The 20,985-nt window shown below is 37.7% G+C and overlaps 1 protein-coding gene across 4 annotated transcripts in view; it reads left to right on the top strand.

The window, feature by feature from the left end:
- Positions 1 to 20,985, top strand: part of GABRB2 (gamma-aminobutyric acid type A receptor subunit beta2) — a 206,624-nt gene that overhangs the window by 144,693 nt on the left and 40,946 nt on the right. For all 4 annotated transcript variants that reach the window (XM_081036103.1, XM_081036106.1, XM_081036105.1 and 1 more), the window contains 2 exons: positions 16,784 to 16,921; positions 18,562 to 18,714. In XM_081036103.1, the coding sequence (XP_080892229.1) occupies positions 16,784 to 16,921; positions 18,562 to 18,714 (291 nt within the window). The remainder of the gene's footprint in view (positions 1 to 16,783; positions 16,922 to 18,561; positions 18,715 to 20,985) is intronic.

The raw sequence follows: 20,985 nt of genomic DNA, 5'->3' as shown, positions 1-20,985 counted from the left end.
CATAGGTGCTGGAATAATCCTCTTAATACAGACACCAGATTTTGTCCTTTCTTTGCTCAAAGCCCTTACTCAGAGTAGAAATTAAATTCCAAACAATAACCTACATGATTCCATGTTATATGCCCCCCTTCCCCAGTACCTCTCTGACCTCATCTCCTATTCATTCACCTTGCTCATTCTGTTCCAGTCATACTGGATTTCTCATTGTTCTTCCAATACCCTAGTCATCATCTCAGCTCTGGGCCTTTGCATTCTCTGCTCTCTCTACCTGAGATGCTCTTTCACAGTTAGGCTCATGGCTAAGTCCTGCATCAGATTTCAGTCTCTGCTCGTATGTCATCAGCTTTGCAATGAAGCCTGCACTGACTATCCTATTTAAAATGGCAACCTAAATGCCCTCCCACAACTCCACATACTTCTTACCTTGCTCTCCACTTTTTAATTTGTCCAAAGCAGAAATAAATCTTATTACTTCCTAACATAGTATATCATTCACCTGTATATTATGCTTCTGCATATTGTCTGTCTCCCCCTGCTAGAATGTACTCTCAGGGAGAGCAGCGGGTTTTTTCTAATAATTTTTTTAACCAATATGCCATAAGTGCTGAGAAGCATGTCTGCACATATAGTAAACATTAAATAAATATGCATTGAATAAAAACAGAGCAGACACTCTCAGAGATATCCCAGAAAAAGATGTCCAAGATTATTTGCGAATATCCAGGATTCCAAGGAGATCCAGGAGTTTTTTGGGAACTGGGACCTAAAGTAGGTTTTAGGAACCAGAGTACCTCTCTTTTCATGTCTCTCTCTGGCTCTCTGATTTTTCAGGAGCCCCATGTATCTTTCACCCATGGTGTTTTTGCTTCATTGTTCTGTCTCTGCATATTGACTTCTTCCACTGTCTTAGAGCCTGTTATGGTCTCTTTGTTCCTAAATCTCATCTCCCGTACCAAGTCATGAACTTTTCATATCCCTCTGGTAAACACAATGGCTCAATCTCTCCATGTTTGGATTCCAGATTCTCAGCAAAGGAACATGATCAGTCCAGCCTGGAGGAGACATCCAACCAAGTATAGTCAGCTATGACTGGGAAGGGGGCATGGTCCAGGGTCCACAGGAGCTGTGGAGAGGAAAAGTTCCCCCTGAGGTTTGGTTTTGTGTGGGTAGAGAGTGCTAAATGTATCCATTGTAGTCACCTTCTTTCATATGCTGGACCTCTAGCATAAATTGTGAAGCTAGAGAGGAGCCAGAGTCAGATCCTCTGTGATCTCCTAGGTCACATTACTACTCTAAAAAGACCTTAAATTATTCAGGTGTTTCTATTACAACACATCTTAAAATATGGTATCCAGTTAGCCTACTCAATGATCTGTATTCTATTTGTGTGTATGTATTTGGTTCTAAACTCTGTTTTAAATTTAAATTCTGGTTTTAAATGTCATTTATCTCATGTTTGATCCTTTTATTTGTTAAAACTATATATCCATCACTGTGCCTTGTTATGTTGGAAACTTGAGGATGACAACAAAATAAGGGATACGAACTAAAGTAGTATATCAACAAGTTAATAACGGAAGTCTATTTTTGGAGTAAGACACTTTTGTGATATAAATAACACACTTTATAAAAGTATCGTCACTCCATAAAACATGAACCGAGAGGACCTGTGCCTTTATAGTATGAATACTAAATAAGCCTTCAAACACTATCGTACATGTTACGAAATGGCAAGGCTCTCATTTAAATGACGAATCATTGAGATGTCTTCCTATCTGTGTATTCATATATTGTGATGTTGCTTAAGTCCAATATTTTTTAAAGGGTCAGTTATTAATCTGATTTTAAACTACACCCCTACTAAAGATGTTTTTGGTTTATTTTGAACACATGCAGATAATGGGACCAATGTTATCTATTATATAATGTTAATCAATAGTGTTTACTTGTTCAAAAACATTAAGTTACCACCAACTAGGGTACTAAGCAACATCCTAGATGTTTTATGTAGCACAGTGGACAAAATGATACATTCCTGCCTCCATGCCCTGTAGGAATGTATATTTAGTGCAGAGACATGCTATGGAGAAGCTAATTCCTGAATAGAGAAGCTCATTCCACATAGAGAAGCTCACTCCTGAAAGATCAACTGTAGAGAAAAGTAAACAAGGTAAAAATGTAGAGAGCAACTGTTGCGAGGAATCTGGGTGACAGCTCCCCATAAGATAGGCAGACTAGACTTCCTGAGGAGGTCACGGAAGAAAACCTGAGTGAGGAGGAAGAGATGACCATAGGAAGATCTGCATGAAGAGAATGCCAGCTAAGGTCTAGGGCCTGGAGACAGGAATGAATGACCTTGTGTTTAAAGAGCAAAGAGAAAGCCAGTAGAGTTCGGCGGAAAGATGTAGGCAGGCCCAGAGTCAGGTCATGTAAGGAAGTTCGTTTGCTTTATTTATAAGGTAAAATGAGAAGCCCTTAGAAGATTGTGAGCAGAGTGACGTGGTCAGTTATTCTTTTAAAGCTCACTGTCTGCTGTAGATTATAGGGAAATAAAAGTGGAAGCTGGGAAAACAGGTCGGCAGCTTTGCAGGCATGAGATGATGTAGTCATAGTCTGTTGCATACCGTGCCACGAGAGTTGTGGGGAGTGAGGAGGTCCCCGCAGGATTAAGAAAAGACAGTAGCTATGAATAGAGTTTAAGTGCGGAGGACAAGGGACCAGCAGCCTCAAGGTCTGGGCTGTGGCACCTAATCCGGCCTGCGCAATAACTTTTATTAGTTCAGTGGGAAGCAAAGGAGATAAAGCTTGTCAATCTCAAGATCTGTAAATCTTATGCACCATAATAGGAAACTGATTTAAGTCAGTCACCCTTGCCCAGACAGCTGGACCTTAAGTCTCAATTTCCCTCAGGGACAAAAGCTGTATGCATATGAATAGATGGAGAGCACCTCATTGAATCACTTCCCTTGCAGGTTTTGAGAAGGAATGCAGCCACAGAGGCTGAGGCTTTCCTTAGCCTGAGGAAAGTGCGAGGTTGTAACCACCTGTGAACCCCGTGGGTTCTCCTGTTGGTCCCCACTGCGACTGCGTCTGGCTTGAGTTGTTCCTTCCGTGAGGAATCTTGCTCGTCATTTACTGTCCAGTCATCTTTCTGGGACCAAACGGAGGCATAAGGTGCAAACACAAAGGTTTAGCAAAGTCCCTGAAAGGGTCCCTCTTACAGACTCTCCTTTCTTTGGGGGCAGATAGAAGGAAACAAAACATTTAAGCTGTTGCATGGCGACAATAGTCAAGATATTAGTAGTGGGAAATGGAGAGAATTAGATGAATATGTTTTGAAAGCCGAGCCCACAGAACATGCTGGAGTTTTATTTCAAACTTGTGGATGTGACAAGTTTGCAGATATATATGTGTATATATATATATATATATATGCCTTAAGCCAGAGGAGAGGTTTGTTAGCTCAGATAGAGACTCCAAAACTGTAGAGTCCCATGGTCCCTAACATACCCCACATCTAAGAAAATATAAATATCTGTGTCCTAGAATATTCTCAAATACTTTAAGGAATTTTTCAAACTCTAGAGCAAGTTTCTCTCCATGCATGCAAGTCTGATCATCCACGAGAATCAGCTGGTACATTTAGCACTGTACCTACACAATAAGCCTGCACAGGTAGATTCTCTGTAGGTAGGGCCCCGGAATGGGCTTTTTTAACATCCCTGGGGGTGATTTGTTGGCTCACCAAAATTTGAGGACCCCGCTGAGGTGAATCACTCTTTAAATCCTAGAGCTATTATATTAAATACTAATTTACTGGGTTGGTAATATTAGACTTTTATTTTTTTCCCCTCTCATCACAGAAATCATTTGTACTATAAAACTATAGTTCTATAAAGATAATGTGGTTTGGAGAAAGCTGCCCTTGAATTTGAAAATCAATTGAGTTTTGTTCTAGTCAGAAAATTGCCCTATTATCTGCAATTGCATAATCCTTAAGGGACTAAGGAAATAAGTTTTAGTACTTTGGGTTTTTTGTTTTGCTTTATCAAATCTTTGTGGATAGTTTGCTTTAATGTTGAATATTGAAGAATATCCAACTTCTGTATGGAAAAGCTACTAATAAAAAAGTGGATTTAGATTGGTTGGATAAGCATAAGGCACCGTGTACATTGGACTTATCTGCTGTCAAATCAAAGGTATTGCCTTAGTTATTTTTAGACATTCAGGCAACTTGTCTTAGACAAGCTGGGTTGCAAATATGCAAAGTGTAAATGCTAGAGCTACAATTCAGAAGGCTGGCAACAGCTTGCAGAAATCACTTAAACACCCCATCATCTTGAAAATTATGTTTGCTTTTGGTATTTATTGGTTTGAAATCACTGACTTAATTATCTTTAGGTTAGGATAAGAGCAAAGCTTCTGTGTCTCTTAATAACCAATGATGGAAAGAAGGGGCTTCCACATTTTTCGACCAGCTTGATTTTACCCAATTTGAGAAACAAGATAGTGGCAGAGGTGATCTGCAGATTACTCTACACATATGGAAATGTGCTTCTTTCATTTTTAGGATATAAACTCAGGGGTTCAGGTGACACATTTACCTATAATATAATATACCTTTATTTTTTTATTTTTATTTTTATCTTTTTTTTTTTTTTTACTTTTTTAGTACAGTGTCATTTCTGGTGTTAGTACTTGAATTTGAAATTTCAGATGGGGTGAGGGGCATACTCTCTAGATCACCACTGTCCTCAGGACTTACGCATAACTCATTGTCTTTGGCCCCTGAGTCATTTGAGAATCTTAGCCCTTATATGACTGCCAGCTGCTGTTAGTATGACTAGTTGCTAACTTGAACCCAGCAGTTGGATTTCAAAGCTTAAGTTTTAAACTATGTAAAATTTAAAAATAATAATAAAAATTTTGCTTTAACTAAGATATCAGTAATCAGAATAATAATAATAACCAGTAATCATTAAGTCAGGGTACTGATTGCTTTGCAAGCATTTTCTCTAGTTCTTAGAACATGGAAAATACGGGTGACATTATTCACTTTTTTAAAGCAGTTAGGTGTTGTATAGCAGGTTTAATATCATTTATTGCTTGAAAACAAATTAGCAGCTTAAAACAACAGACATTTATTATCTTCTAGTTTCTAGGAGTCAGGAATCAGGAGTGACTTAGCTAAGTGATCAGGCTTAGGATTACTTATGAGGTTGTGGTCCACCCGTTGGTCATGGCTGTGGTTTCATCTGAAGGCTCAACTGGGCAAGGACCTGCTTTTCGACTCACTCACAGAGTTGTGGTAGGTTTTACTTTCTCGTGGAGTTCCTCTTAGACTGAGGACCTCAGTTCCTCATCATTTGGGTCACTCCACAGGGCAACTCACAAGATGGTGGAACAAGGAATCTGAAGGAGAGAGAGACAGAGAGAGACAGAGAGAGAGATACAGAGAGACAGACAGAGAGAGAGAGAGAGAACTTATCCAGAGAGAGAACTTTTCCAGAGAGAGAGAGAGAGAACTCAGTAATTTTATAATCTAATCACAGAAGTGACATCCCTTCACTTGTGTGGTATTCTGTGTCCTAGAAATACATCACTAAGTCCGGCCCACACTCCACGGATATTAAGCTCCACTGTTTGTGGGTACAAATTTCAAAGAAAATGTGGACATAGCCACATGTCCTATATTTCATCTTTGGTGTCAACATTTTTAAAAATTCTATATAAGGAATGATTTTTTGTTTCTCAAACCAGGAATATAATCAATATTTTAGCAAAAAAGCAGATTTGCATAACATTGGTCAAGTCTTAGGCATTACTTGAGCTGTTTTCTATAAAACTTTCTTTTTTAAGATGGAAATATTTTATTCCATGTTAGAAGCTCCAAATGTTAACTCCTCGGCACACATTGATAAAGTTACTTTCATTGTAGAATGAATTACTTTGTATAGGTATGTAGTGGCGAAAGAGAATTGGCAGTTCACTTTATTCATGTATATATACCTTCTACTAGGTTGATAGTCTGATATATAGATGGACAGTAGCTTCAATTGTATACAAATGTATTAGTTAACCTTTTTTAAATATGTAAGTTCTACTTCACCTAAGAATCAAATGATACACATTTCATTTTAAGACTTTCAAATGTGTGTGTACATAGATATAGATATAGGTATATATAGATAGATATAGATATATAGACATATAGGTATATAGATATGTATAGATTTTTATTTTAACATAGTCTATGGAATGAACTTTAAGGGTCCCAATTACTATGTACAAATGTGAAAGTTGGACAGTGAAGAAGGCAAATAGGAAAAAAATTGATTCACTTTTAATACAGTATTAGGGGAGAGTGTTATGTATATCCTGGACCACCAGAAAGATGAACAAGTGGGTCCCAGAGCAAATTAAGCCTGAAACATCACTGGAGGCAAAAATGATCAAACTGAAGCTGTCCTCCTTTGGACACCTCATGGCAAGTCAAGGTTCTTTGGAAAAGACAGTAATGCTGGGGAAAATAGAAGGCAGCAGGAGAAGAGGAAGACCAAACATGAGATGATTGACTCCAGAAAAGAAGCCACAGGCATGAGTCTACAGGAGCTGAGCAAAGGTGTTGAAGATGAGACATTGTGGGCGTCAATCATTCATAAGGTCGCCAGCAGTCAGAGCCCACTTAGAGGCATGGAACATACACTGCTCCCTCGCTATTCAAAAGTGAATTATTTTTATTGCTACTAAAGGAAAGAGGATGCTAGGTTTTTGGTAATTCTTAATAATTAAAATTAAAATTAATTATTTAGAGTTTTCTTTAACACTTTCATATTAGAAATTCTTTAAAACAATGCTTTTCAAAGGTCCTTGGGTGGTTCCAAAAGAGCCAGGGTAAGTTGCCATGCCTGAAGTAGCCCAAGCTTAGAACTGGCTCACGTTACTTCCTTGAAACAAGTGACAAGGGCAGCTCAGATTCAAGGTGTAGGGAAATATTCTACCTCTTACCAGGAGGAGCTGCAAAGTCACATTACAAAGGAGTGTGGGTATAGTGAGGGCAAATTTTACAGACACATTTTTGTAATATTACAGAATAATTCAAAAATTTGACTTTGAATAATAGTGTGATGTGATAAACATAGTAACTGAGGAATTGGACCTAGTGTTAAAGAGGATTTAGTTCAAATCCCATTTCTGATATTTGGGAAGGATGCTTACCCTCTCTAAATTGTAATTCGTTCATCTGTAAAATGGGGATAATAACAGTTTCTACCTCAAAGGGAATAAATGAGATAATGCTTGTGAAGAACTTGGCTTCACACAGGAAATGCTTTAGAAATGTTAGCTTGGGGTAATTTTAAAATTCCTTGCATCAGAGTAATAGATTCTTCCTGACTCCCCTAAACAAAATAGCAATGCCATGTTTAACTATGCATACAAGGTATTATCAAATAATACGGTGAATGTTTAAATTTAAAAAAAATTACACTAAAAGACACATTGCCATTAATCCCCCTCAAAATACTACCCCTTGCTTCACACACACACATATCCCATCGTTCTCGCCACTTTCTGAAGCAGTTCTGGAAGTCCTCTTTTGCGAATGTCTTCAGTTGCACTGTCATGGCTGCCTCGATGCCCTGAATCATTTTGACTTTGGGGAAGAGCCAGAAGTCTCATGGTGCCAGATCCAGTGAATAAAGTGGATGAGGACACTCCATAATGTTTTTATTTGACAGAAATTGCCGTACCAGAAGTGATGTGTGACACAGAGCGTTGTCATCATGGAGGATGATTTACAACACACTTTAAAACACACCTTCTCTCAACCGCAGCTCACACTTGACACTGTACCAAATAGGTTGAAACTTGTCACACACGGTTAATAAAGTTCAACGCACCACTTCCCATATTGAAGATCCCTACCTTTCTGTTGGATGGCACTTGGCAGCGGCATTCACCATTCCGTTAATTACAACAGAAGGACTCTTTGTCACACTTTGCTTCTGGTACAGCAATTTCTGTCAAATAAAAACATTACGGTATGTCCTCATCCACCTTATTCACCAGATCTGGCACTGTGTGACTTCTGGCTCTTCCCCAAACTCAAAATGATTCAGGACATCGAGGCAGCCATGACAATACAACTAAAATCACTCACAAAAGAGGACTTCCAGAACTGCTTCAGAAAGTGGCAGGAATGATGGGATAAGCATGTTTGAAGCAAGGGGTATATATTCAGGGGGATTAATGGTAATGTGTCTTTTACTGTAATTATTTTATTTATTTATTTATTTATTTATTTATTTATTTATTTATTTATTTATTTAACATTCACCATATTGTTTGATCATACCTCGTATATGTCTGCATGAGCAGCTTGCATGCCAGCAGCTTCCAAGGCCTCCCTCCTGCTGTTCACACAAGCCCTCTCACCAAACACAGTTCCAGTCCTTCTCAGCAAATGTATACTCTTATTTATGCCTCCTTTCCCCTCCAACCATGGTTACAAATTTGATGGATATATGCTCTCTGTTTACATAAGAACTCACAATTGAGTACAGTGAGTCCTCAGTTAACATCATTGTAGGTTCTGCAACTATAATTGAAAGGACATGTAAGGAAACCAATTTTATCAGAGGTAATTGATATAAACAAGAGTTAAGTTCCTACAGTATCTCGTCAACATTATGACAAAACAACATTGAATGAAATGACTGTTATTTGTTATCCGGGGACCTGCTGTGTAGGAGATAGATTCCTTACCAGACAATTTAAATTGAATTTATTGAATGCTAATAAGGATATTATACAAGCACAGCGAAAAGGGGCCTCATATCTGGAATTTAAAGTCAGTATGAAAAATTCTCTTAGTAGTCAGGACGCATGCTAACAGTCCACATCATAGGCCAGCCACACTTTTAGACCAAAAATTCTTCTGTAAGAGCATCCTGCCAACATCCTTAAATATCTGGGTCCTCAGCTGACTCCCATCACAATGAAATTTGTGAAAGAATGGGTTAAGATTAGTGGTTCAGAGCACTTCCAACATCGTTCAGCTACATCTTCACTTCCTCTCCCACCGCTTACTAGAAAGCAGATGGGTTGGTGTAGCATTTGATGGCATTTTATTACACAGCTGTACATATCTCCAGGCCATTCAATTGGCCTTGTTAATTTATCATATTCTGTTATCACCCTTCAGTTAATAGACTGTTCTGGGTGACCATATCCCCTTTTCACTAGGGAGCATTATTCCATTTGAGCTGTAGGTATCAGCTGCCTCTGGAGGCAATTGTTCAGATTGGTTAGCAAAATCTGTCAGCCCAGGGAAAGGCATTACCAGAGGGCAGTGGCCACTCCTGAGATACTTTTGTTCCCTTAAGAATGACAATATATTTTAAAAGTCAGAAACATCAGGAAGTTTCTTTCCACACAGGCACCTTTGCTTCAATTTGGTAGCTCCCTTTTATGGACTGGTTCCAGCGGCACTGCCTTTCTTGAAATGACTGAGGCTGAAGCATGGGAATTCCATATCCCAAGACAAGGACGATGCTTGGTTTGCAGTTCTACCACCTTGCAATCCAGCAAACAGTGTCTGCTCATCACTACACTCTTTAACATGGGTACCCGGTAAACCACAAGTAAAGAGTTACACATTAACAGCTCAGTTCAGCCAGCTGGCACGAGTGCCACCCTTAGTTAAGACCTCTGTTATGGAGGAGAAAGCCTACAGACAAGTGTCCCACCTGGTTCTTTACCCTCTGGGATAGTCTAGTGGCTGAAACCAAAACATCCACAAATCCTCTCATGCAAAACTGGCTGTGAGAACTATATGAGTGGAGAGTCAAGCAAAGTGCTGTGGAAACACCAGGAAGCAAAGAGAGAAGGATCTCAATAGGGAAAAAGGAGGCACTGTCTTGGGAAAGGTGAAAGTTGACATGGGCCCTTAAGGTGTGCAGAAATTAGCTGTGAGAGGGAATCGTATTTCAAGTAATGGAAATCACTTGAATCAAAACCTGGAGGTCAGGATTCCTGAAGAGTGTGGGCAAAAGACGGGAGCACTGGAAAAGGAAGAAGTGTAACAGATGAGACCGCAAAGGTAGAAAGAAGCACCAGTAATGGGGTTTTTAATTCCTTACTGAAGAATTTGCATTTAATTCTGAACCTATTGGGAAGGCCACCAAGAAGTTCTCCATATTTTTGTTTTCTCTTTTTTTTAGGTATATAAATGGCATCATCAACCTTTTTTTATACCAAGTAAAAATAGCAGCATGAGTAGCATAAGCTAGAAGAAAACAGAAACTTAAAAAGTTGTTGACTAATCTATCGAGGTTTAGTCAACAACTAACAACCATATATATATATATGGTTATATATATATATATAACAGATATATATATATATATGGTTATATATATATATATATAACAGATATATATATATATATAACAGATGCAGAGATCTCATGTTAAAATGGAATATTCTTAGTCCTAATGAGGCTAAATATTCACATGAAACTGGCCTGGATTTGCAGAAAACCTTTAGACCTAGCCCCGTATCTTGATTCTTTGCTGTCACTGCCTTATTGATGACTGCAGGTCATAGATTATTAAAGAAAACCAGACCACTGGATTGAGATAGCATCAGAAACGTTACCTCTTATCCCTGATAAGAAAGGCAGAACTAGGAGACGATATTTTAATTTCTGATCTTTCAATACTTTTGTTCAGAAGAAACATTGTTCTTCTCTGGGCCAAACATTCCTTGCCTGACACCCATGCTAAGGTATAGTGACTTTTGCTCTGTAAAAATCTCTCAATCATTTGCTTCCAATGAATGGTCCATGGGCAAACTGCATCGACACACCCTGGGAGTTTATGGGAACTGTGGAATCTCAGGCTCCTCTTACCTAATTCAAGTTTGCATTTTAACAAGATTTCCAGGTTATTTCTATGCATATTGAATTTGAGAATCACCGGCCTATCCTTTTAGCCAAAAGTTCTCTGCCTCTTCTGTATTCCTTCAGGACTTAGGGCTCATGCATATGAAAACAGCAGTGTTGGACAGAAGGGAGGATTCCTGGTAACGTAACTGAGTCTAGTTTATATCATTCTAAATACAGACATATACAGAATTTAAGGCAGTGTGTGACACATAAGGGCTCTGTAACTGGCAGCTGTGATTATTATTATTGCTGTGGCTAGTTTTGTTTATTACTATTATTTTTAATTGGTTGCTCTTACTTGGATCACTAGCCTAATTCCTTCAGCTTTCTTGATATAAAGAAGAAAACTTAAAAACACACATCATGGAGCTAAATGTGCAGACACAGCCTTCTGTGCAGATCACCCTTCTCCCACACAGAGACAACAAAGACTACGATTTGCATTGAAATTCAAATAAAGAAGTGCTCTTTACAGCACAAAATAGGACATTTTACTTGATTATGATTGATTTCCTATTCTCACACATCATAAGATTTGAATTTGAGAATGGGAATAACACAAAAAAATAGGTTATTTTTTGATGTGGGACGAACAGCAGGTCATGACTTGGTGCCATAGGAGCAAGTCTGACCTATCCTAGTCTGTTTATGTTGAGCTGCTCAAGGTCTAGAAATGATTTGACAGGAAAAAAAAAATTTCTAGCAGTCCATCTGAATAACAGAGTGATATTAAGATGCAATTAAGGAGTCATATTAGTGAGTGTTTCTGGGTCCTTTTCATTGCTGAATTTCAGATGTTGTGGCTGAGCAGTGTGTATCTCCTTCTTGAGACACCCCTGTAACTGTCATTGGTGTGAGCTGTGCTCCATCGTGTCCCTTTGCACAGCGTTCAGGCCTCTGCATGCAGCGGTGCCCATCGTGACTGTGGACTGACACACTTCCGCGTGTGGTCGCTGAGGGAGTCATGACAACGCTGCCTTCTCTGCACACTGAGTGCTGCTTCCCTGAAATGATCGTCTGCCTTACTCTCTTCAAAAGCAATTGGTTCTCCGTTGTTTGCAAATGCTTTTATTGTTTCTTGGAAACCTTTTTAGAGGGAAAAAATATGTTTAATCCACTAAAGAAGCGAGATATATTTCTAAAGAACAATGAGCCTTCTCAAGGGCTTATCTGGCTTTGTGAAGAACATACCTAAACACCCTAAAATGTGTGAATAACTCCAGCATTTTATGGAACACACCTGGGTGGGCATTTTTCATATCCTTAAAAAATAGGTTTGGCAAAATCCAGGGGGAAGTAACATTAAACATTATTTATTGAAGGGTTTCCTAAACTTGACTAGGTTAAATGTCTGTGACGACAAGAAAAGGCCACCATGTACCGTGACTCCCAAATACATGGACCTCTTTCCATGAAGCACATCGTAGGATGAGTGTTTCTCAGAATATAAAGTAAGTTTTACTAGTAGTTATTTAAAAACTGATAATAGTACTCATATAAAATTTTTCAATACTAATAGGGCAGTAACATGTGAATTTTTTTTTCAGTGAGGTGTTGAATTCGAAAACATTCTTAAAGTGCTGTGATAGACATATAAAGGTCAGATAATTTGAGACAAGATTGTTCTTAAAAAGTTGAAATTATCCATGACTAGTGTGAATTATCCCAATTACACTAGCCCTTCCTTGTCAGTGTCACCAACCGGTTGTGACCACTGAAAATTAACAGATTATAGCAACTACTGTGTTTCATTTGCCATGTAAGACACAGTGGGAAATAGAAACAGATAATTACCCTAGAACATTCCACCATCAAGTTGAGGAACTAAGTTGAAATAAGTAACAAGAAAACAGTAAGCCACTTTAGCTTCCCACTTGAAAAATAATGTCATCGATAAGTCATTTCTTCTAAATGTTCTTACCAAGCACCACTGTTTAATTTCTTGGTACAGGTTCATATTTTTGCACAGAAAAATCCGTCTAAACCGAACTATTTACTTAGTAGATAACAAAAGAGACAGTTAGGCTGACATTAAGAGAGAAAAAACATTTTAAAATGCCATGTTATGTAATAAGATAATGTCACAATTGTGAGAATATGCTCAGTTATTATGTGAATGTTTTTAAAATGGCATTTTTACTCCTTAGATCTCATAGTGCATGGTTTTTCCAATATTTGAAAGAGAGCATAGCTATCATTTATGTCTTATATAGATTTATAAATTCTCATATTTATCTTTCCTGGTCAGAGGCTTGTAACATTTTATATAGTTTTAATTCCTCCAGGTAAATTCCAGTAAATTTGTATTTTGGTGTATTCATAGGCCATCTGAATTTATCTGGGTTATGTTTTTAATGATAATATGATATAATTTAATGACTCAGTTTCTAGAATCCCATGAATAAATTATAAAAGATGAATTTCATTTGCAAGACATTAATGAAGATCTCCAGTGCATCTCTTCCTTCTGATATCTTAAAATAAATCTAATTATTTTCACTCATTGTTATTATGAAAGTTGTCAAAGTCAGGTCATATATATTTGCATATGTTTTATTTTTAATCACTTTGAAAGACTGCTAAATATTCCTTCAGAGAAGGTTCAAAGAAAATTAGGTTTGCTTTCAGCTAACCCTACACAATATATTCAGCTAGCTTTTGAACTTCACCACTCTGGCACTGTCCTGGATTTGTTGGTCTTTCATCTTCAGAAAGCACTGATGCAAGAGCATACATTTTCTTTCCATTTGCAGCGCTTTATACTTGGTTAACCCAAAATGAAGTTAAGAAGATTGGGGTTTTTAAGACCAGCACTAGCTAAGAAACACATACAATACGTTTCTCGATTGTGTCAGATTCCAAAATCTTAAATATCAAACTAACCTTCAAATGCTTTGTTATCAATTTCTAAACACTTCCGAGAGTTCTATAAGTATCGTTGAGCCGTTCAGTTTCCCATCATGCAAGTTCCTCAGTGTGTTCGTGAACTAGCAGTAAACCGGCATGTCATTAAATACCAGATTTTTTATTGCTTTTAAAGAATTCATATTTAAAAAGAAAGCATTAGCTAAACTTTTTAAGTGGTATCTACCAGGTACTGTTATATTTTACAAGTAGCAACTTATTTTTTCTACACTAACAACTCTGGGAAATAGCTGTTATCATCATCATCCCAATTTATAGATGAGAAAATAAAGGACAGAGAGGGTTAGGTAACTTGCCCAACTGTTACATAAAGAGAACTATATACTGAAGAACCCTTGGATTATTCTTACAGGCTATGTTATCATTGGCGACTTTTTTGTTAGTCCCTGAGAAAATGTTTACTGAATGCCAACTCTGTGCCAGATACTGTGCTGGGAGCAGGAGACAGAGGTGTAAACACGATGAGTACCTTTTAATGGTGAATGCCAAGCCTCTAGAAAACAACCATCACCCAAATCCACATTTGTATTAAATATTTTATTCAACAATATTTCCCAAGCGCCTATTCTCTGCCAAGTATTATCCAGCGAGCACTGTGTCAACTATCCGACATTTTGACAAAAGTCTGTTATTTCATAATAATGTTTTGACCTACTAAACAACTATTACACATCTCCTATACATGTGTATTGAAATGCCATAGCTATTCCCCTGCCTCTGCCTACAGAGGGCTTCTGTTATAAGGTTTGTGGTGATGGGCAAAGAAGGGAAATCCTGAAGAAAGGAAGCTGGAGTACCAGAAACACACTCTTCACTATTTTAGTTGTAATCATCTATTGGAAATATTGAGAGTTGACTTTTCTCTCAGCCTCTTCTTTTGAAGATAGCTGTATTTGACAAATGCTTTTCTAAAAAAAAAACTATCGCCTTCTTGTTTCATAAATACCTTTATTCATGTTTATATACCACAAATTCAATTTTAAAATGCATTTCTAACTATCTAGGTTGATTCTAGGAGCAAAATTTGCTTTTCTTTGTTACTTTAAACAGTTTTATTAAAGGTGGGCTTGTCGTTGATTTTAAACAGTTTCATAATGGATAGATGTGTGCGAATAACAAATGAGGAATAGGTTTATATTTGAGATGAAATTCTGGACTGTGAGGGTTCCTAGGCCATCTCAGGAGAACTGCAATCAGAGAAAAACAGCAGTTATCCTTCGGGACAGACACCTCAATTCTAAGGATAATGTAAAGGATATAATGAGATAGATAATGGGGAGTGAAACCTTTTCTGAGAATCTGCTCCTTATGCCATTCACTTAATACCTGGACTTTCCTTTAAAATCAGAGTTTTACATGAAGAAAGACATTGTCTGAAATAAAGATCATGCTAATAAACATGTTGATGATATTTATTAAAACTGTAATTTTGATTACAACATAATTATGCCATTTGCAACTAAACAAGCCTTTTTAAAACCATTAGCTATTATCCAGAAGCTTATAGTTGCAAACTAGAAGTTCAAGTCTCAATAACTCTTCCAAAAACCTGTATTTCTGCACCAGATGAAAATGATTGCTCCTATGGATAAAGGGAACTGCAGATTTCTAGAAAAGTTAAGACATTGCTTGAGCTGTGCTATGGTTGATGTAAATACTTAAATCGAGGGCATTGTAGTTCTTTGAAAAATAATCCGTTTCCACTTTTTTTGGAGATTTGACTCTCTCTCTCTTTGTATGAAATGTGGTTTATTGAAAATCATAAGAGCTGAGAGTCAAAGGATTGCCACTGTAGTCCTCAGTGTTGCACTAACTAGTCACACGTCAAAAGTCAAAGAACTTAAGCAGTCTTTTTCATTTGTTCTGTTGCTTTTGAAGTTGGGTGAGCAATGTCTGTCCCATCTCCAATACTTGTAAATATTCACCTACTTAGATGCAAGTTATTTGAAGAGATATATGTGATATAGAATGTATGCTTTTGGTGGGGGGATATTTTGTGGGTTGGTTTATATAATATTTATATTCATTAGATTTCATTGCAAGCTTCCCTGTGTAGCACTGTTTACAATCTAATGTGTGCTTATGAACTGCAGTTATATGTGTGCTTACTAATTAGGATATATGTGCTATTCTACTCTGTCCCATGGATTGAAAGTATAATTATAACAGAGGACATACCTTTATTATACGGAGTCCTATCCCCAGCAACTGTGTACTGATGAGCCCAGTAGGTGCTCAGTCAATAACTGTCGAATGAATACAAGCATTAAGTTCTAAATGCTCTGTGCCTTTATAGTATACACTATGCATTTGTATTTATTGCTTAAAACTATTGGAATTAATGTTGTTTTGTGTTTTGTTTGGGGGGATTTTTTTAGATATGCTGCAAAATCAAATTTGGAGATCATTTCTATGTGCATTAAAAATTTATGACTCACTTCTTCCCAATCACTTCTGACTTGAAACCCAAATATATTGTAATTCAAATATTTTATATTGGGATGGGAGAGTTTGATAGAATTTCATGTTGTATTGATAACTTAAATGATTTTCCTCTTCTTTTGTCTTCCCTTAGAGTTCCATCCAGGGTAGGTGATAATCTGATAATATTTGAGAGAGGGACATTCATAATCAGATAAACTAAGATTCAAGTCCCAACTCTACCACGTCCTAGTTGCAAGACTTAATGCAAGCTGTTGTTTTGTCTAAGTCTCTGTTGTTTCGTGTGGGTCTAAGTATACTTCCCTCATGAGATCGTTTTAAGGATTAAATATGGTAATATACTCGAGGTGCTTAGGTACCTATTGAGGTACCTAATGTCACTTACATAGCTCGTCTTCTAAACTTTATTCTTTTTGTTTTGTTTGTTTTTTCTTTTATGTATTTGTGTGTGTGTGTTTCCTTTTACAGATGGATACACAACGGATGACATTGAGTTTTACTGGCGTGGTGATGATAATGCAGTAACAGGAGTGACAAAGATTGAACTTCCACAGTTCTCTATCGTAGATTACAAACTTATCACCAAGAAGGTGGTGTTTTCCACAGGTTTGTATCAGGGAAGAGCATTAAGGTAAAAGAGTCTTCCCTTACTTCAGTCTCGGGTCCCAGGGAAGGATGGGGGCTCTAGAAGCCTTAGATCTGCTGAAAACCTTCAGTTCCCCCTCAAGACCATTGCTCATTTGCAGCCCACCCATTTATTTTCCAGAAGGCAAAGCTGAGAGGGTTAGATCTGTGTCTCTCACTTGCCAGAGAAGGGACTAATTGTTGGAGACAGAATACAGAAAGAGAAATGAAGAGTTCCCTCAACTTCATTCATCTCACAGAATGGGTCATACTTTTTTCCAAATGTCCTGGGGAGAGTCAAGTCAGAGTTCACTCGAGTCTGATCATAATTAAATTCTCTAAAGAGAGTAGGAGAGGAGAAATTCACATTTCCCTCAAAGGGTAGGAATTTCTTTATGTATCTTTACCTCCTGTTTTTGAGCTAAAAACCCTTCCAGATGTTGAGATTATCTTATGCCTTCACCATCCTTACACTTCCAGTATTGAGGTTATAGGTTTTTTTAACTTGGTTTCATTAGACAAATTTTTTTAACAAAAAAAAAGCCCAAGAAAGTAATAATTTGCTACATATTAATTAAGGGAACAGCTAGTACTGTAACTGTAGTTTTTGAATTGCCCCTCTGCAAAGGATTCAAGCACTTCTGTCCTTGGAAACTACTGCAGGCGAGAGTTGTATGACTTGGTAAGAATTCAATGTAGCTTCTAGCTCTAAATAAAAGAATAATAATAACAGCAGCTTTTCCTAAGTGTGAGGTTCTCTGAATCCCTGAGATTGTAGAAATGAGTTCCTACTTAAAATCCTCTTAATATTGAAACACTTGGTGTAGCCGCAAAAAGCCAGACAAGTCTTTCTTTCAGTTAGTTAGGCTACTCCTCCATGACCCCCAACACACCCTTATTTATCGATGGGAATTGTTTTGCTCTAAGGCTGTGTTCTGTTATGTCGTAGCTTGTCTAAAGTGTAACACCCCAGATCACCGCAAAGGACCCAGCTTTAGGAATGTGATCCTTTAGCTCTGTCTCCCACAAATACTGCTCAGAAGCGGTGATTCTCCACCTTCAGGCGGGTCAGGGGTCCCTTTAGGACTCTGAGGGATGCAATAATTACAGAAACAAAATACAATGCATACATATGAAAACCTTCACAAAATTTCAGGGAGGTATTATATTACTTGAAGCATAGCCGTTGATTCCAGGCTTAAAATCATCCTGGGGCTTTATGAAGAGGTTGTCATCAGAGTATGCAGCCTTAATCTTACATGTGAAAAAACTTAATAGATGGACTTGCTGAGAAACAGTTGAGCGGGGACACAGGGACTGTCCCAAATTGTCTTTTCATCACAATTGTAGAGAATGAGGTATCTTTGATCCGCTGTATGAGGCTAAGCAGAGAAAACTAGGCATCCTTTTAATTATTGATGAGTATGGGATGTATTCAACACTGAGTCACTCCTGCTATGTAAAATCCCAGAGTCCTCAGACATCTTTTGCAGGAGAAAGTGCTCTTGACCCAGAGCTAAAATTGAGTTTAGGAAGATGTACAAACTGTTTATAGGACTCTAAGGGGAAGTATCCTACAAGTATTGATTGATAATGATGATGTTCTAAAATTGCCTTTCTAGGTTCCTATCCCAGGTTGTCCCTCAGCTTCAAGCTTAAGAGAAACATTGGTTACTTTATCCTGCAAACGTACATGCCTTCCATCCTGATCACAATCCTCTCCTGGGTCTCCTTCTGGATTAATTATGATGCTTCTGCTGCAAGAGTGGCATTAGGTAGGCCATTTTCTATTTGTGGAATTTTACTGTGTGTATGTGTATGTGTGTGGTGTGCGGTGTGTGTGTGGGTGGGTGTGGTGTTTGTGTGTGTGTGGTGTGTGTGCATGTGTGTGGTCTGTGCGTGTGGTATACAGAGTGTGTGGGTGTGTGTATGTGGTGTGTGTTGTGTGTGTGTGTGTGAGTGTGTGTGTGTGTGTGTGTGTGGTGTGTCCACAAATGCATTTTCCTTCCCCTGGAATTTGTGATGTCAGACAAGATCAGAATGCACGCAGCACAAGGATTTGACTCTCAGACGTTGGGTGATCTGATTGAGCCTTAAATCAATTAAGCACGTTTTAAAGCTCTTTCATGTCAAAATTAGTTAACTATATAGCTGTTGGTAATGAAATTAGTCTCATCAGCGTGATATTTTTATTGAAGCATAGTTCATATTATATTGCTTGATAATTATTAAATTTGTATCTGTGTTTCTTTACCTGGGAAGAGCTCCCATCCACTCTTCTTTTTTCCCCTTCTTCTGAGCAAGAAACAAAGAAATGTAATATGTAACTGACAACTAAGCAGAAAGAATTCTAAAATCTTACTAACATTTTAGAGTAGTATGGCAGAGGGCAGGAAACAACCAAGTAAAAATTGTAGAAAAATCGTCTATGGCATCACTTATCCTATGCTTGATTTTTTTTTGTTATAACACCAGAGGAAGAGAATGAATTAGATTTCATGAACATGTTTATGTTGCTAACTCCAAATCTAGTGAGTTTATGAGCTTTTATACTATCTTTATTATTTTGAGTTCTGGCTAATTTCTTTAAAATGTTGAATTAACTCCTCCACCAAGAGATCTTAATTCAATTGTTACTTCCTTGGAGAGGTTATTTATTTATTCATCCAACAAGTTACTTGTTGAATACCTATTGCCATGCCAACTATACTAGGCCAACTGTCATTCGATTGTTACTTCCTTGGAGAGGTAATTTATTTATTCATCCAACAAGTTATTTGTTGAATACCTATTGCCATGCCAACTATACTAGGCACTGGAGATGAAGCAGTGCCCTTCTGGAAGTCCTGTTCTAGCAGTAAGAAAAGATAGGCAATAGATCGAGTAGCCAAGCAAATTATATAATATGGTCAGTCTATAGAGGGAGATGAGCAAGGTAAGGGAGGAGGGTCGTACCAGGGGATACAGTTTAGAATAATCAGGGTAGACCTTACTCAGAAATTGTCAGTGGAACAAAGGCTTGGAGCAGTGAACAACCACATGGATATCTGGCTGAGCAGATTCCAGACCCTGGGGTAGGAACCTGCCAGCATGTCAGTGGAGTGGCCAGTGAAGTGAACACAGAGAGAGTTCCAGACTCAAGGTCATATGGGCAGGAGGGGATGGAAAGACTATGAAGCAGTTTGGAGGCCATGATAAAGGCTTCACTTTTATTCTGAGTGAAATTAGAGAGTCATTGAGCAAGGAAATAACGTGATTTGATTTCCCTTTTAAAGGGATCACTTTGGCTTAGATTGTGGTGGGTCAAGGATGAGAGGGAGATGTAATGACCTCCTGGACGGAGTCAAGTCCCTGTGATTTAATTGCTTAAAAGGCTATACAACTCCTCTGTGTAGACCAATCACGATTATAATTTATATTTATTTGGTTTGTGATGTCATTTTTCCTCAGGATACTCAAAGATCCATTGGAGAAGGGTGCATATTCTAATTTTGCTTCTGTGATGTCTGTAGTGTCTCACATAGTGAAATGGTGTTCAGTAAATATTTGCTGAACAAAGGAAATAAGTGAAATTTGTAAAAATCCTATTGTTCCCAAGGGAAAATTTGTTATCTCTTTTATGTCAATTATAGGAGTAATCAAAATTTATTTACTTTTGAAAAGAAATTTCAGTTTTTTTATGTGAATAATTGAATGCTAGGTCAGAAATAACCTTAAAATGAGATTTAGGTAAACAGTACAGTCAGCATTGTCAATTTTACGAGACCCATGTTGTACAGGATAATCTATATTTGAAATGATGAAGAGAAAAATGAAATTGGAAAATGGTTCATGATGACTAATATTATGATCTTATTAGAGAGGTAAAATTAAATCAGAAAACGTAAGTTCCCCCCAAAATCAAAGAAATTAAACTTAACTTCTGGGATGTGTTATTAGTAGTGTTTTAGGACACAAGTTTCTGAGTCAGATTCCAGTTCATATGTTGCCTGTACAACCTCCCATCTGTGTGGTCTTGACCTCTGAGCTCTATTTTCACAAAGCTG

The sequence above is a fragment of the Rhinolophus hipposideros genome (genome assembly GCF_964194185.1).
Source record: "Rhinolophus hipposideros genome assembly, chromosome: 23".
In the NCBI taxonomy this organism is placed as follows: domain Eukaryota; kingdom Metazoa; phylum Chordata; class Mammalia; order Chiroptera; family Rhinolophidae; genus Rhinolophus; species Rhinolophus hipposideros.
The sequence above is the reverse complement of the archived record's forward strand: the minus strand, read 5'-3'. Positions and strand labels throughout refer to the sequence as shown.